General features: G+C 54.7%; 1 protein-coding gene across 1 annotated transcript; it reads right to left on the minus strand.

Annotated features, from left to right (window-relative positions):
* Window positions 1-1070: 1070 nt before the first annotated feature.
* On the minus strand, window positions 1071-17355 carry ABCG8 (ATP binding cassette subfamily G member 8). The gene is made up of 13 exons (XM_045828447.1): window positions 17162-17355; window positions 14002-14103; window positions 12638-12788; window positions 9337-9575; window positions 8759-8891; window positions 8377-8646; window positions 5733-5895; window positions 5561-5644; window positions 4429-4628; window positions 3920-3996; window positions 2971-3238; window positions 1937-2064; window positions 1071-1851 (listed from the first exon to the last, which is right to left on the minus strand). The coding sequence occupies exons 1-13, from the start codon at window positions 17237-17239 to the stop codon at window positions 1714-1716; spliced, it is 2031 nt and encodes a 676-aa protein (XP_045684403.1). The 5' UTR covers window positions 17240-17355; the 3' UTR covers window positions 1071-1713.
* Between the last annotated feature and the right edge of the window lie 43 nt (window positions 17356-17398).

Consider the following 17398-nt stretch of genomic DNA (forward strand, 5'->3'; position numbering starts at 1 on the left):
TCAAATATGCACACGGATCACCCAGGGATCTTCCTAAGATGCAGATTCTGATTCAGAGGGCCTGGGTGGGGCCCGAGACTCTCTCTAATCAGTGCCCAGGCGAGGCCCGTGCTGCTGGCCAGGGGACCTGAGGTGAACACTGTTTTGTCTCCAGAACACCCACCTCACCCCCTCTCATGGTTGCAGACCCTGGTTTCCCTTTGGGAACAATCCCTTCCCTGCTCTCTGTGCTCCTGTTTTGGGTCACGTGGTCCTCAATGCTGAGACATGAAGCATGTGACCTGGCCTGCTCTGTCCCAGAGCCTGGCCACTGTGAGAGCCCAGGGCTGGCCCTGAGACCCAGCTAGGGCCAGTGGGATGGAACCATGAGAGAGAGACCTGGCTGAGCTGACACAGCCTCTATGAAACTCTTCACCTTCGGGAACCTTCCTAGGATTCCCAGCCTTTCCATGGATCAGGCCTTGCCTTCCAACCTCTAAAAGGCTTTTTGGACCTCCACATGACTCCACCACATAGCAGCTGTGTGACCTTACTTAGCATACTAAACTTGTCTGTGCCTCAGTTTCCTTATCTATAAAAATGGGATGCCGCCCACCCCACCACAAAGTTGACTTTGAGAAGTGAGTGTCATTGACATGAAAAGTTTTGTTTTGTACCTGTCTCAGAGTAGGTGCTCAATAAATTTTTAATTGTTCAGTTTGGCTTTTAGAGCCCATGACCCCACATGAAGAGAAGGGCAGCATCTCACTGGTAGATGTTAGGTCCTTTCTGTACTGAGAGTGGCTCATTGCAGAGCTTGGGGACTCTGGAGGAGGAGGCTAATATTCCACTAGCTGCTATGTTTTTGATTCCTCTAAGCCCTATCAATCCTTGCATAGTTTTGAAGCAGCTCAGGTGCCCATCCGTAGATGACTGGATAAAAAAAGCAGTGGTATATTTTCACAGTGGAAATCTACTCAGCTGTAAAAAAGAAGGAAATCTTACCTTTTGTGACAGCATGGATGGACCTGGAGAGCACTGTGCTAAGTGAAATAAGCCAGTCAGAGAAAGACAAATACTGTAAGATTTTGTTTATATGTGGAATCTAATGAACAAAATTAACTAGTGAACAAAACAGAAAGAGACTCATAAATACAGAGAACCGACTGACAGATGTCAGAGGGGAGGGGGCTGGAGAGCTGGGTGAAAAAGGTGAAGGATTTAAGCCAAAAAAGCACGCCCCTCACAGACACAGACACCAGTATGGTGATTACCAGAGGGAAAGGGGGTGGGGGAGGTAGAAGAGGGTAACACAGGAATAAATCGTGACGGAAGGAGACTTGGGGTGGTGAACACACAATAAAAACAGTCTTGCATGTCCTAGTCAAGCATGTACTTGATTCCTACCTAACTGGATTCCATCCTGTATTGAGTTGCCTATATAAATGTGTATCAAAAGGACGTAAATTAGCAACGTTGTAGGTGTCCCAGGTAAGGCTTTTGCATTCCCAGCAATCTAGGCTCTGACCAGTGATCAGAAATCCCTTTCGACTGTCTTTATTCTACTGCCATCCTGTGGCCAATTTGTGCCACTGCAGCACTGTAGGCCGGATGTAGCTGAGCAGCTTTCTCACTCTCCTCCTCAGGCCTGGGAAGGAGCTCCTTGAGGGGAGGGGAGTGCAATGGATGGGTCTTCTTGAGTCCCCCACCAGCGGGCAGGAGGCTGGGCGTGCATCACCAGTCTTGACTTGGTTTCTGTTTGATGAATTTTAAGGACACAAAGTACAGGGCCACGAAGCCACCAGTGATGCCGATGAGGATGAGGTAGATGGCGTAGAGCGGATGGGAGTCCAGGTGCATAGCGCTGAGGACCTGGAGACACAGACATCAGTGAGCTCCTTAAGAAGATGCTCAGATGGATGCCATGTGCCCGGAGTCCAAGGCCGTGGCTACTTACTTTGTCTCCTGGGACAGGGATGGTGAGGCTGCCGACCACCAGGTGGTAAGTTTGCCCTTTAAACTGAATCTGCATCAGCCCTTCGAAACACCACCGGAGGAAAGACACGTGGGAAACCCAAGCAGGCACTGAGGACAGAAAGAGACACATCATTCCCACAGACTAACCCCTTGCTCCCTGCGAAGTACCTTGGGGAGAGGGTCATGGCAGCTCTGTCCCTGGGTCAGCAAGTCCCCTGAAGCAGCAGGGAGGGGAGGGGACACAAGGTGAAAGGGCAGAGAGGGTACGGAGACTGAGGGGGAGGTGGGGGCGGGGAGCGGCTGCAGGGTCAGCCCATGTTGGTCCCTAACCACTGCAGAGAGTAAGTAATGAGGTGTCCCTCCCAGCACATGCTCTGCCCCCAAGAGCTGATGCACTGTGCAGATGCAGCAGTCCCAAACTAGACACTTTTGTGTCTGTGCCCTGACCCTGTGGAGCTGCGAAGCTGAGGGGAGGAGGAGGAAGCCGGACCCTGCCTGGTGGGTCAAGAAAGGCCTGGCAGAAAGAGGAGCGCGTGGTATGGGAGCTTCTGAAGAGCTGGGCCAGGCAGCAGGGAGCAAGCAGCCGGCCTCTCCCCCATGGATTTGCCCTTCAAAAGCCCACTCTACACAGGTGAGGGTTGAGGGGGGTGTGGAGGGACCAGCGTACAGAGATGAGGCGGTGCCTTGGCCCAAGATCAGATGATAAGACCAGGGCCAGGGGATAAGGCAACAGGACATTTCAGAAAGACCTGGGAGGCAGAATGGACCTGGCTCACTGGTGATGCGGAGGGTGAGGGGACAGTCCAGGGTGACTTCTGGGTGTCAGCTGGGGTTTATCAAAAAGTGCCATCCGCACCCCCTCGTGTAGTTATCCCCTTGGCACGTAGGTCAGCTGGCTGGGGCACCTGCTGCTTGAATTGGACCTAAATGATGAGCTCTTATCTCCAGGCCAAAGCAGGCCTAAGCCACAGAAGGCCTTAAACGGCTTGACCAGGTGAGGAGAGCAAGCCTCACCTGTCCACAGGTTGTTCAAGCTGATCATGAAGCCCCCTGTCAGGTAGAAGGAGTTGTAGAGAGCATTGCCGAAGAAAGAGGACATGTGGAAGGTGGGGAGCAGGGCAGCGGCACACAGGGCCATGATCCTGCAGCAGAAGACCACCAGCCACACCAGCAGGAAGTGCAGCAGGAAGGGCTCGGGGCTCGGGCGCAGGTTGGCCATCCAGTAGGTGGGCATCCCGTAGATGAAGATGTAGGCACAGTGCTCCGGAAGCTCCCCGAGGATCTGCAAAGAGCAGCCCTTGCAAGGATGTGGAGCCAACGTCTTTGTTTGCTGCTATTCTTTGTGAACGGCTGAAGAGAGCATCCCCCAGCGATGCCAGCCTTCCCTCCCGGGGATGCTCAGGCTGCAGCAGGCAGCGGCGGCCGTGCGGGACACTCATCCCGGGCTCACTGCTGGCTTCCCCCTGCAGATGCCATGTGCCCCCTTGGAGGCAGGTCAGTGCAGTTTCCCCTAGCGCATATGTGCTCTCCTAAGACCTGGTTTCAAGTTCCCACCCCCTCTGCCCAGCCCTCGAGCTGTGTGTCCTTGAGACAGCCACGTAACCTCTCTGAGCCTGCACTTCCTTGCAGTGAGAATAGTAACCCCTGCCTAACCTGCTCCAGGGCACGTGGTGGGACTGGAGAGGTGAAGTATGCTACAGGTTTCCCACTTTTTCTTTTTTAGGTTTCTGCTGACCAGAAAGTGTCATTCTTGGTCCACAGTCCTGGCCTTCTGGTACATGTTTAGAAAAAATATCAAGTCTCTGACACTGCCCTAGGGAAGGTGGCATCTACAACTGCAGACAGTGACGGCTCCCCGGTTCAGCAAAAGGCTTCTCTGTAACTTCTGTACAATGTGGCACAACTTTCTCTGCCCCCACCCTCCACTTGGGGCGGTCGCTCGCTCTCAGCCCCGACCAGTCACCTTGGCAAAGAAGTACGGCCCGGCGGTGTACAGCCCGTCTTCCAGTTCGTAGTAAAGCATCGCCCTCTCCGAGTGGCCTGAAAAGGGAGAGCGGAAAAGTAAGGTTAATGTACAGTGCTTCTGTTTCCTGGTCTCTCCCAGTACAAATTAAAAGTAGTTACAGTGCCTAAATGTCTTCTTTTTAAAAAAAAACTTGAGTAAAACCATCCTGGTTTAGATGTTTGTAGCTCTGTGACATGTGCATTGCTGTTAAGTATAAATCCCGCAAGGAGAGGAATGCCTACGACTCCTTGGTAATTTGTCTTCATTTGCATACTAATATTCATGTGTGAGCTTTGAAAACTTAGAATGATCTTTTAAGTCACAATCATGGTGACATTACGCAGTAAACGTGCTTTCCCTGGGAGCTCAGAGCGCTGCAGGTGGGCTTTGGACCAGTCTGGCATATGGCTGACGCCGTGTGCTCTGGCTGCTCCGGGTGCGGCCCGTCGAAAGCCGGGGACACTCACATTTGGCGATGACGTCCAGGATCACGTTGAAGGGGATGAGGGCTCCGATCATGAACAAAAGGGCTGCTGTGTCCATGAAGGAGAGCTTGACAGCCCCGTGGCCATAGTAGAGGAACCCGATGATCAGGGACATGAGGCAGGCCTCCGCCCCGTGGATGAGCAGGGTTGGGAGGTCTCGGAAGTCGTTGGAAATCTGACGACTTAAAAAAACAAAAGAAAGAGGTGCCAAGGGCACAACAGATGTCCATCTTGTGACCTTGGCTGTGCTATTCAATCTCAGTAATGTTCGTTATGCTCATCTGTGACCACTTCACAGAGCCGCTGTGGATATCAGGCGAGCTCACTGGTGAAAGCGTCTGTCTCACGATCAATACTCAGTAAAGGGTTGTGTTACTTTTCTCATCAAAGTGTCTGCCCTGTGATTTTACCTGGAGAGGCCATCCCAAGGAAATGACTCATCAGGTATGTATGGAGGTAGGGAGGGATGTACAACGGTGTTGGCTGTAGTTAGTTGTAACAGCAACAGCCTGGAAGAGTCTGGCCATCAGCACGGAATCAGCAATGGCATCAGCAGGTAAATGAATTGTGGCCAGGTTGGAATGCCTGGCCAGATGGGAGGTAGAGGTGCTAATTAACCCTCCCCCCTAAACCCTCCCCAGATGATTGCAGGACAGAGAACAATATGCAAAGTATGATCCTGGAACAAAGAACAACAGACAGAGCATAACCCCATTTGTGTGCATGGAAACGCCTAGGAAGGCTCACACCAAAGCTGGCCTCTGGCTTCCCCCGAGGGCCAGTGTGGCCAGGAACCCTCCCCTTCCACTGGGGGTTCTCCTGTGTTGTCTGAATTCTTCCTAGTTACCCTACGAGATTTCTATGATCGCCTGGTCAGCAAGGATATTTTGATTTTATTTACAGAATAAAAGTTACAGGGGTGCTCCGTGTCACAAGGGAGGGTCGGTGCTATCTTGGTGATGCTGTTTTTTTCCAAATGGTTTACCTCTTTAATTTCACTTCGAATTTTAGTCCCTCCTTCAAATTCACTCTAGATGGAAAGGGCTTAATTTGATACAATTAATCCCACGGTGGGGCAGGGGTGGGGTTGGGTAATGAAGAGGCAGACAGTTACCGGGTCAGCGTGGTGAACTGCTGCACTGGCCCGGGCAGCTCGGCGGGAGTCGGGAGGTGCTCAGTGTCCTGGGGGAGGACCAGGCTGTCGGACAGAGAGTGTGTCATGGGGGCGTGGGGGTGGCCGCCCTCGGGAGGGCCGTCCCCACCCTGAGCCAGCCGGCCAGCCTCACCTCCTTGAACAAGTGCCCACGCTGGGCTCCCCGGCCTCCGCTCTCCACACAAAGTCGTGAAAGTCACGTACTTTTTCCCGAAACAGGGCTGCAAGTGACTGTGCCTTCTCCGTGGTGGCCACTTCCTGCTCTCTGCTCTGCCTGTCTATGCTGGTCAGGTCCACTGCAGGCAGAGGACATGGGGCCATGGGTGACCTGTCCCCAAGTGTGCTCGCAGGGGAAGTCAGAGCAGAGTGGGCAGAGGGCCAGCTCCACCCGGCCGGGCCTGGCCGCACCTCTGGGAAGCCTGCCTCAGGGCAAGGGCTGCTGGGTCCGGAAAGGGGCCACAGAGGAGGGCCTGTGGGTACTGACCCCCAGGTTCACACCCAGGTCAGACAGGGACTTGGGACAGGGGAGGAGGCATTGAACCTTCAGGTTCAAAGGCCGAGGCACAGTTATGCCGTGGCTCCAACCCCAGCTGTCCAAGCAGCTTGTGATGAGGACTCAGCCTCCCAGAAGGATGGGCCAGGTGAGCTGGCCAGGGTGAGGCTGAGCAGTCTGGCCCCCCGGGAGTTCTAGTTCTCCCTGTAAATTAGTAATTTGGCTTTTCAAGCATCCTGCCCAAATGGGAAGAACGTTTTAACTGGGGGTGCCAGAGTCCCACCACCTATAAATAAAATTCTCACTGCCCCCAGGGAAGGGAGCTGGCATGACAAGTTGGAGAGCCAGGCCCACCGCCTCCCACCCCCACGTTACCCTATGGGGGTGCCTGGGGCCCAGACCACAGGCCTCCTCTTACAGGGCGCTGCAGTGCTGGAAAGGCACCCCTCCCGGTCACTGCCAAGGCCTTCCCAGCCCATCCCCTCCCAGGCCTCCCCCACTTCTCCCTTGGTTTTGGGGGATTACCCCTCAGTCACTCGTCTTCCCTCCTCCCATTTTCTTTTCTTTTTTTTTTAAGATTTAAAAAAAATTATTTTTAGAGAGAGGGGAAGGGAAGGAGAAAGAGAGAGAAACATCAGTGTGTGGTTGCCTCTCAAGTGCCCCCAACTGGGGACCTGGCCTGCAACCCAGGCTTGTACCCTGACTGTAAATCGAACCAGCAACCCTTTGCTTAGCAGTCCAGTGCTCAGTCTATTGAGCCACAGCAGCGAGGGCTCCTCCTCCCATTTTCATGGCATCTCTCAGGGACGGATAATGTCTGGGAGGGGTCTTATAATTGTGGTGTGTCCCCTCTTTGTGCAAGGCTGGAGCTCAGAAAGCCAGATTCTCTGGGCACCCCCAGGCCCTGCACCCCAGATGGTGAGGGTCACCTGCTCCAGGGCTTATAGGCAAGAGCCTCCACCAAAAAGAATAAATAAAAATAAAAAGTAAAGAAAAAGAAAGTTTTTCTCAGGTCTGTTATGGGCATTTGACCCCTGGGCCTGTGGGTACTGACCCCCAGGTTCACACCCAGGTCAGACGGGGACTTGGGACAGGGAAGGAGGCATTGAACCTTCAGGTAACCCCACTCCGGAGTTACTTCAGTTTCTCCCAGTGGCCAGGTTGGCAGGTGCCCTCTGCCCTCTCATCTGGGAACAGCTGGCCTGAGGTGACACACTGGCCGGAAGCCAGATGGCACCTGCACACAGGGAGGGAGGGGGCGCTCTGTGTGAGTTCACACAGGTTGAGGGCTGGGGGGTGGAGAGCGTGCCTGTCCTCCTAGGGGAGGGTTGGAGGGTGGGTGCTGGGAGGAGGGAGCGGGCTCTAGGGCCAGGAAGCAGGGTGGGGGCAGGAGCATCTGCTGGGAATCTCAATGCCCCACCTTAAGGCTGTTCAAGGGGTTTAACTCTTTGGGTTCCTGCCTTCTCATCCGTGAAGATGGAGATGACCTTGGCCTGGCAGGGCTTTGAGGGTCCAAGGGACACCCTCTTGTGATGGGGTGCCATTGGGTCCAGTGTCTGCTCTCAAGGAGGTGGTCCCTGTCACCAGGTTTACGGCAAGTCCCTTGCTGCACCAGGCTGTCAGAGGAGGAAGGCTGGGGCTCCAGCTACCTACGGGAAATGCAGCTGCTCCCCAACCCCATGCACCTGTGTGGCCTGTCCAGCAGCCCCCGTGCTCCTCAGCATCAGGGTCCGGGCACCTGCTTCCAGAGCAGGTGCCTGGAAAGGCAGCTGTGTCCACAGGAAGGAGGACAGTGTCCACGTTTCCCCTGAGGGCCAAATGCTGAGGGCTCAGGACCGCAAGCGGAAAGGCATCTCTGGTGCTGACAGAGCAATTTTCCTGTCTAGAGATTCACTGGCTGAGACCACCACCAAGGCCCTGAGCTGGCCTGCACCCTGGGCCCTCCTCTGCCTGTACCTGGGGGCTCCCTGCCTCTGTGGGTGCAGCTTTCAGGTTTTCTGGAGGCCTCCCAATCTCAAATACCCTATTTCTGTATAGAGTCTAAATAAAAACCATGATTCTGGAAATTGATCCAAACTCTCCTGGGTTGTTATGTCCCCTCTGTGTCTTATCTATGGTGCACACAAGGGGGGCTACGCCAGAAGCTGCTTTTTTCATCTCCAGCATTTGATGCTTGGCAAGCTGACCCAGTCCACCCACCCCCATCCTCAGCCCCACTCTCCTGAGCCTTTCCACTAGGCCCTGGGGAGCCCCATGTACCAGGTCACAGGCCCGGCTGGCTCACCGTAGAAGTCAGCAGGGTTGCTATAGCGAGGACAGGGGTAGCCGATTGCTGTGAAGTACTGGACCATGTGCTGGGCTGCCCCCAAGTAGACAGTGATGCCACATGACATCAGAAGGACCAGGTCAAACAGCCTGAAGATGTCCGACCGAGGCTGGTGGAGGGAGATGAGCACCAGCCGGTTGCCTTTGGCCAGCCTGGACAGGGTTTTCACCAGGTTGTGGGCCGTGAAGCTGTCGAGCCCAGAGGTAGGTTCATCCAGAATGAGGATTCCTTCCCAACAGAGAGAGAAGCCTGGTAAGTCCCCAGGTCTCTGGCTGGACCAGGCCAAGCCAGGTGGGTGACATGGGCCCCCTCATGCCCACCCGGCACCCGCCACCCTCACCTGGGTTCCACAGAAGCTGCACCCCAATGCTGACTCTCCGCCGCTCGCCCCCCGACACCCCCCGCACATAGGTGTTCCCCACGCGGGTGTTGGCACACTGCCGCAGCCGCAGCTCCGCGATCACGTCGTCCACCTGAGGACAAGAGGAGTCCAGGGCTTCCGAGGCCACCTCCGTGGGCTTCCCTGACATGTTTTTCCCGAGAGTATAAAACACCTGCCCCTCTGGACGGGTGTAGAGCTCCAGCCTTCATTTCCCTGGCCCACGCTTTGTTCCCTGAGCTGCCCACACAGCCTGAGCAGTCACCGTGGACCATGCCGTGTGTTGGAATGTGGCCTTGTCTCAGGATAACACAGGTGGGCTCTCTGCTCACGTGAAGGACCACGAAACAGGTGAACAAACACTCATCACACATTTTGCCTCCTGCCGTGAAGGGAACCAATGGGCCTGAGGGCCACGGGGCTTTAAAGGACAACGGAAGGGCAGGGCTGCGCATGTGGTGGGTGGTGAGCTGGGATCTGGGTCAGCGAGGGCGGAGAAGGATGTCATGACTTTTGGGTCACCAGGGTTGGTTAGTTACCCTTTTGTTGCGCTGGGCCTGGGAGAAGGCTCTGGGCAGGCGCAGCTGGGCCACAAAAGCCAAGGTCTCGCGGACGGTCAGGTTGGGGAGCAGCTGGTCGTGCTGGCGCACGTGGGCCACGCACTTCCTCACCAGCTGCGGTGTGCTGGGCTGCCCGTTGATCCAGATGTGGCCTGACTTCACTTTGCCGCCTCGGCCTCGCCCGGTGATCACGTCCAGCAAAGAGGCTCTCCCTTGGCCTGTGAAGCCACCAGAGACATCCTGAGATCGGGAGTCCTGAGGGGCCAGCCTGGACGCCACTGCTGCCTCCACAGTCTCTGGCTACCCTGGGCTGCTCTGTCCTCGCAGAAGCGACCTGTCCTAGGGAAGCAGCACAGCACTCAGCCCTGGGTGGGGCGATACCAGCAGCTGGGGCTCCGGGCCTGTGCCCACAGCCAAGCAGAGCACCCTTGGGGTGCTGGCAGCTCATTGGTGCTGTCCGTGGAGGCCAGGTCCACCACCGGGAGAAGGATGGCCTGCCTGTGCCTGCAGGGTCTATCCCCTCCCTCAAAAGCAAGGCTGGTGTGAATTGCCCTGTGAAGCATCACTATTTTGGGCTGACAGACGTGCCAGCAGTGTTACCGTTCAAGCTGATTTTGTGGGAAGGACTGATTTGGAGAATGAATAGGGCGTCTTTTAAAAATGCAAAAGTGCATCTATTTTCAGGAATGAGGGAGGAAAAACCAGAGAAGTAACAGATGTGGAAATGATTTAAAAATGACAGCACCCTGTACATGTGCGTTCTGAGTTCCTCCCCACCTTTACGTGCCCTTATTTTATCAATAACACTTTTACTCTCTCTAAAAAGAAGGGGGGGTGTCCACGGCACATAAATTAACAGCATCCTCTTCTGAATAACACAGCAATTGCTATCGGTCTGGGGAAGGGTGTGTCACTTCGTGCCAGGTTCTGGGGTTCTGGAAGGCGTCCGGGGGTCCGAGATGCCTCATGCAGACAGGCTGGGAGGAGCTCTGTCCACTCCCCCACCCAGGTGGGGTTCTGGTTTCCTTACTCTAAATTCCTTTTAGAGAGCAAATTTGCCAAGTTGCTCCCAAACCAGAAAAGTGCACTTGTACGTTATGTAGCAACGCTGTGCCACAAGCCAAGTGCCACCTGCAGGCAACCTCACAGCCCCTGTGCAAAAGACACACATAGAGAAGCTTCACCAGGGATCTGTCTGCAGAGAGAACACAGGTTTTCACACAGAAAGGGACCTTCCCACTTCCTCCTGAGTGCACCTCCTTCAAGATCCCTGAGAACTAGGGGTCTTGTGATGTGTTCCCTCTTTGTGCAAGACTCAGAAAGCCAGATTCTCTGGGCACCCCCAGGCCCTACACCCCAGATGGTGGGGGTCACCAGCTCCAGGGCTTATAGGCAAGAGCCTCCACCAAGAAATAAAAATAAAATAAAAAGTAAAGAAAAAGAAAGGTTTGCTCAGGTCTGTTCTGGGCATTTGACTACTGGTAACTCCACTCTGGGGATACTTCAGTTTCTCCCAGTGGCCAGGTTGGCAGGCGCCCTCTGACCTCACCTGGGAACTTAAATGGAACAAAATACCAGGAGAGAAGCTGGAGCGGTAAGCCCAGGCCCCATGCTCTGCTCAGCCTCCCCAGGCTCTGGGAGCACAGGGCGCCTGGGCACCACTTGCAGGGACTGTGGGACTCCCAGTCAGGGAGGGAAAAGGCCGAGTTTCCTAAATAAGCCTTTGTGAGGGAGTGGTGGCCTTCCCAGCACCTCGGGAGCCAGGAGAAAACACCCGGGACTCAGGACCCTCGTGAAAGGGCTGGAATCTCACTGCAGAACACCCGTGAGCTGCTGACTCAATGGATATAGCTAAAAAGCCTGAGGCTGTTTTGTTTTATTTTTTTTAGCATTATAATCAGAATTTTGTGTGTGTGAGAATGGAGTAACAGTCATAGGAGGTACCATGGAAAAACCTTTCTAGGAAATCATCTTAACAATTTCAGCCAAGTAAACCTGAAACTAAACCCACTGAGCCGAGGGTCAGAGGACCCGGAGGCTGCGTGGGCCACCTTCCCACAGCCTCTCCTGAGCGGCACACCAGGGAGCTGACAGCAGCCGGGCTGCGTGCGGCGTGGCGAGGGTTAACCACGATGATGCTAAGGCTTTGTGGAAGCACCAGGTGAGGCCCCCTGTGTCTCCTAGAGTCTTAGTTCATGAAGAGAAAGCAGATAAAACAAGAAAAGCCACAGGAAGTTAGGGATAGAAATAAACCTGGCTTCTGAAGTAGCGACTTTTTCTTGTTCGGATCAGAATTGCAGGGACAGGGCCATGCAGGCGGGACTTGGCCTGTGGGGCTGTGCCAGTTACAAAGTGCATTCACACACAGCTGATCTTTGGTTAGACAATAAACAGAGCTTCCCTATCTGAAGACTGTAAAAATGTGGAGCAGATGTCCAAAAAGTTGACTAGTCTGGAAATGATTAATTGAAGGGGCTAAAGTGCTGTTACACTACGCGAGGCACAAACACCTCACTCCGAGATTACAGTCGGGAGACCAAAGTTCCAGCTCCAGGTCTGCCTGAAACGGATGTGCTCAGGCTGTGTGTGTTTGTGTGCGTGCACAGGTGTGTGTAGGGGCCAGGGGAAGACACTCTAGAAATACGGAGGGCTAGATAATTTAAAAAACCCTCCTCTGAAGTTGCTTCCAAACAAGTAAGGAGAAGGACAGGTCGAGGACAGTGACAGGAACTAACTCTGTTCTCCAAGCCCCCTGCAGCCCCGGCATTCTGCGGTCCTAAGTCTGGCCTGCGGATGTGGCTGCTGGAGGGAGGTCCTCGCAGGACCTGGGTCTGCGCGAGTGGTGGGAGGCCGCGCTCGGACTTGGACGGGCTGTGTCTACTCGCTGTCTGACCCTGCGGATTCCAGGAATCTGACTGTGGGGAACCATGAGCACTCTGGTGGCAGAGAAGTCCCCTGAAAAGATCGTTCCATTCCGAAGCTGCCTGCTGACCCTGGGAAGGTTCCTGCCCTGTCTCCACACAGGCGTCATGGACAAAACCTCTGGTTGCAGCTGCAAGGGGCACGGCCCTCCTTCCACACCGGTGACTCTCAGCAACCACCTGAGAGCTGGTCGATGGAGGAGCAGAGAATCGAACCCAGGTCTGTCTGACCCAGAACCTGTGCTCTCGGATGCTCTGCTAGAGTATTCCACTGGCCAGTAAAGGGTTCTATGAAAAGCCCCCATTTGTCCAAGGGCCATTCGGCATCCCATTGCCCCACGCTCTGCCCTCAGCGGTACCTGAGCTCCCTATGATGGCCAGCATCTGCCCACTCCTCACTTTGAAGCTCAGGTTCTGGATGCCTAGCTCACATGAGTCCTTGTGAGATGTCCAAGGCATCTTGAACTGAGCCAGCTGCTCAAACCAAGGCACCTGGGAGGCCGCGTCCACCTGTGGGGAGACATCAGAAGGTTCCTCAGAGAGCTGAATGGCTCAGGAGCTTCAGCAGCTTCTGTGCAGCTCGCTACCCCCTGCTGACACGCCACAGGCCCCTGGGGGTCCCCACCAGGGCCTCCCAGCCTTGGAGGCTGGGGCCCCCCCTTGGCGAGAACCTGAAGTTGCCATGTCCAAGCCTGAAGACAATGCATGGAAAACACGTGTAATAGCAGAACAGGAAAAAAATACATCATGAAGTAAAATGATATTGTCCTTACTCAATAATTGTAATGCACTAATAATGTACGGAATGTTTACTATGTGCAAGGCATTGTGGTAAGCCATCTCTATGCATTATCTCGATCTCCATTGCAAATGCGTTACACAGGCCCCATTATAATCCCTGCTCTACCGATAAAGCTCAGAGCAGCTAAGGAACTTGCTCAGGGGCACATGGTGGTGGGTGGCAGTGCAGAGAAAGGTTGTGGCCTGGCTTGTTGGCTTGTCCCACTCGCCTCCGCAGGGAGCCAGCACTGGGCCCTGGAGGTTCACCATCCCAGGCCCCAGCATATGCCACCTGGGCCACCTGGGCTACCTGTGCCTGCCCCAGGGAGGCGTGGGAAAGGGGCTCTTTGGATCTGACGGGGGTGGGGGTGGTTCCCGACAGTCCCTGAAAGACCCTTGCACTCTAAGTGTTTTTATAAGCTCCACAGGCAGCATATTTTACCAAAAACAAGTACACAAATGAAAAATGTCTGCACAAAGTCCACGGCTTGGTCCACAGTGTCACACCACTGTTGACATCTTTGTTTTGATAACTGTGCTGCCGGGAACCAGGATGTTGTGTCGGGGGAAGTGGGACAAAGGGTAATGGGAACTCCGGGGAAATCTGTGCTAATTTTGCAACTTTTTCAAAAGTCTAAAATTATTTCAAAATATAAAATTAAAAGAGTTTTAGAGATCCCCCCCCCACACCCCACACACACTGGGTCACACGGTTTGCTTCACGGTTTAGCCAAGCCCTAGTCTCGGTTTATGCCTCAGAACCTCCTGCCGTAGAAAGCACAGATGGAGAAAGTCTCTGCCGTCTTTGGACCCATCACTCGGGGCAGCCACTTGGACCCAGGCTCCGAGTCTTTGGGAGCAGATGCCCCCTCCCCTCCCGCTTAGAGGACTGTGTGGCCTTCCCTGCCCGTTCTTCCCACCTCGTTCTTAGGTGTGCCTCTACCTGGTAGCTGAGGCCTTGGACTTCCAAGGTGTTGGACTGGCCACTGTAGGTGAAGTACAGGCTGTTGTCACTTTCAGAGGAGAACAAGCTGTCCTGGAGGCCCTGCAGGGAGGCACGACAAGGTGAGGGGCTCCTTCGGGAGCTGCTGAGGACACAGGATGAAGCAGAGGGGGAGACACGACCGGCGGGAGCAGAAGCTGGCGTGGCTGCGATCCTGAATTGGCAGGACATGGGTCTGGGGAAGTAGGGTTCCCAAGAAAATAGGAACGTTGATGGGGGCGCATCTACTCTTCCCTGCAGAGAGAGCTTTAGGACATGCCCCTGATGCATAGCTTTGGCCCCTGAGAACCTCTACGGCAGGCCGGTGGACCATGAACCCAAGCAGCCCACGGTGGACAAGACGCACTCTCGGGACGGAGGGAACTTCCTGAGCCTCTGTGCTCTGGGAAGACCTGAGCCAGGAACTGCCCTCCAGCTGCTCTTCCCTGAACCTGACTCAGTAGCTCCTCATGCCAAACAGCCTTCACACATGCAGCGTGTGAGAGACCAGCACCGTGTCACCGTTATCGTAGGGGGGTGGCCAGGCACCGAACAAATCAACGTTTTGTGGTATCAGCTGATACCTTTGCACGGCATTAACCATCTGCATTTCTGAATTCCCTCTGTTTTATCAGTTCAATCATTTAATCATTGAGGCAAAAAAACCCCACAAAGTCATGTCTAGTAAAGTTTCTGTTTGTCAATGCATTCAAATTGTCCTCCATTTCTGCAGTGCAGGGAAAAGTGTGTGTTCGTAAACGAACTCCTGTTGACAGGTAAAAAGCAGCAGAGCGGTGTGGGCGTCCTGCCCCCCCCCCGCTTCCCCTGCCCCTTCACCAGGACAGGCGGGGGCATCCAGGCCTGGCCACCATCGAGGGACTGTGCCTTCGGGAGCAACGCAGGCAGCTCGACTTTCAGAAAAAAAGAGAACTTATGGCCTCTGTTCCATTTTGAAGTATTTTCGTTGGCTCCCAGGAAGGATTTGTTAGACGCTTCCTGTGGTTTTGACAAACTCTCTGTATTTTTCAAGTACTTAAATATCTATTCAGCTGACATCTTAATCAGTATGACTGTCAGAGCATCACTTGAATTTCTGACAGGTGACACCCAAAAAAGCAGAAGCAGGTTTATTTGTAGGTAACCAGCTCGGCTCCCGCGGGGCTACACTGTAATTTCTCCTTCTATTAACTTCTGATCTGGTTCCTGAGTCAGAAGTGTAGGGAGGAAGGAACTGGGGAGCACAGGGCACACGGTCCTCATCCTAAGACGAGGAGCCCCCCTGCCTTGGGCCCGTAGGGATGTGATGTGCTGAGGGCCCGCGCCTGGGGAAGCTCACAGGGCCGGCCCTTGGCTGAGGAGCCGAGCTGGGCCTTTTCTCAAACGTCCAGATCGGATCTTGCACAGCTCTGCCCCGAGGCCTGGGCCCCTCTCATCCTCCTCTGGTCATGACCCTGCCCGTGGGCAGAGGAGTCTGCGGGCGAAGGGCACTGCCACTCCAGAAACCCAGGACCCCAAATTCCCTGTGCAAACGACCCCACCCCACTCTCAGGGCCCATGTGAGCCTTGTCCCAGGCCTGTCCTCCTGTACTGCCCGACTGGGCACCCCAGGCCAGAGGGGCATTTGTCTGTGCAGAGTGTGCATGGAATGTGGGTGGGCAGGAGGGGTGTGTGAGGTCACGTGTGGGTGGGGGCTGGGCATGGACGGGGCACAGGCTGTGGTAGAGGCCGAAAGCTGGTTTCCCCTGCCAGCACATGCTAGTTGTCCCTGCAAGAAGTCTTAGCATTTTTATTCTATTTTGTTGATTGATTTCTGGAGAGAGAGAGACAATGATTTTTTTTTTGCCACTTATTGATGCATTCATTGGTTGATTCCTATTTGTTCCCTGACCAGGGATCGAATCTGCAACCTTGGTGTGTGGGGACAACACTCTAACCAACTGAGCTACCCAGCAAGGGTCAAAGTCCCAGAATTTTTGAATTTGCCCTTGGCATTCCAGACTGGGGGAAAGGTATGTAAAGGTAAGAGGATAGAGACTATTTTTAATGAACAGTTCTTAGCTTGATGAGTAACCGTAAAATATCTAAATACATGAAACGCAGCCCTCATCATCTTGTTCTCCCGGCACCCTGAGTAACAGAACTGGAGGAGAGAGAACTGGAAAGGATAACAGCATCCCTGAGTGTCGGCTTCAGGCAGTTCTCAGCCCCCAGAGCCCCGAGCTCCAGACCTTCCAGGCAGAAAGTTAGCTATCCCTGAGCTTGTACCCCATTCAGGCCGTGAGCATTGCGGTCTTGGCTCCGGGGAGTTACTTTTTGTGAGGGACTGGCCCCATGGGGTGTTCGGTTCCTCAGGCCTGGCTGAAGTCAGCAACTGAAGGCCAGCCCAGGGGGCCTATGGCCTTCCCCGTCGTGTGGTTCCCATCGTGTGGTCCTTGTCTTTTGCTCCCTCTCCCCCAGAGCAGGCAAAGACACAAGGGTAAGGAGGGGTGAGGCAAAGGTGGAAGGTGGGGATCTGTTGTTTCTCAATTTCCCATCCCACTGCAGACCCCACCCACAACCCAACCTTAGTCCAAGGCCATTTCTCCGGCAAACGTTTCTCACATAAAATGAGGATAGAAACCTTGAACCCTAACTTCTCGGCCCTTGGCTGGCCCCTGTTCCTTTGGTGCTCTCTGGGATTTCTGCCTGCTGTAGCACTATTTTGAACAGAAATTTCGATATTTGCATAAATGCCACCTGCCCTCCCATCTCACCAGTGTACTGTCACTGAGCTTCTGAGCCTGACAGCCACACAGAGGAGACTCCTCGGAGTCCTGGTGTATGTGAGCACATTCCTGTGGTGGAGTCTCATGTGTAAAAGCTGGGACCGCCCAAGTCACCAACAAGAACATCATTTCTCTGTAGGCCCACACCTCAGGGCGGGAGGTGACCTCGGAGGACCCCGCCAGGAGTCTCAGGGACCCCTGAATCGGCCCCGCCCCACCCCAGCCCTTTGATGCCCAGGCAATGAGTCCTGCTGCCCGTGGCCCTGGGACTCAGGCAGGACAGAGCTTCCTGAGGGAGGGACGTGAGGTCTGATTCCCCCCACCCACCGGGACCGAGGTGCCTCCCCAGCACTCACCGAGGCATCTTGGGGAGCAGCCCTGTCCCCAAGCCCCGTGTCCTCCGGGGCCGTCTCAGCCATGGGGCCCAGCAGCATCCGCGCCCCTTGCTGCCAATTCCTTTAGACCTGAGCTGTCCCCTGCCAGTGCCAGTGTTTTCTCTCTGTCCCAGAGCTGCGCAACCTCTGGCCCCCGTTTGGTGAGCCGCCGTCTGTCTCCCAGCATTCCTGCCTGGCACACGCTCCCACAAACACGGG

The sequence above is a fragment of the Phyllostomus hastatus genome, unplaced genomic scaffold (assembly GCF_019186645.2).
Source record: "Phyllostomus hastatus isolate PE091 unplaced genomic scaffold, TTU_PhHast_1.1 phas_scaffold_78, whole genome shotgun sequence".
NCBI classification, from domain to species: domain Eukaryota; kingdom Metazoa; phylum Chordata; class Mammalia; order Chiroptera; family Phyllostomidae; genus Phyllostomus; species Phyllostomus hastatus.

Bases quoted from the DNA above. Each gene is read 5' to 3' on its own strand.
- ABCG8 (XM_045828447.1), bottom strand. From the start codon at position 17,239: ATGCTGCTGGGCCCCATGGCTGAGACGGCCCCGGAGGACACGGGGCTT. The intron at 8,892-9,336 runs GTAACTAACCAA...TCTTGTCCTCAG, and splicing joins AGGCCCAGCGCAACAAAAGG to GTGGACGACGTGATCGCGGA. The intron at 5,896-8,376 runs GTGAGCCAGCCG...CTCTGCCTGCAG, and splicing joins CAACCCTGCTGACTTCTACG to TGGACCTGACCAGCATAGAC.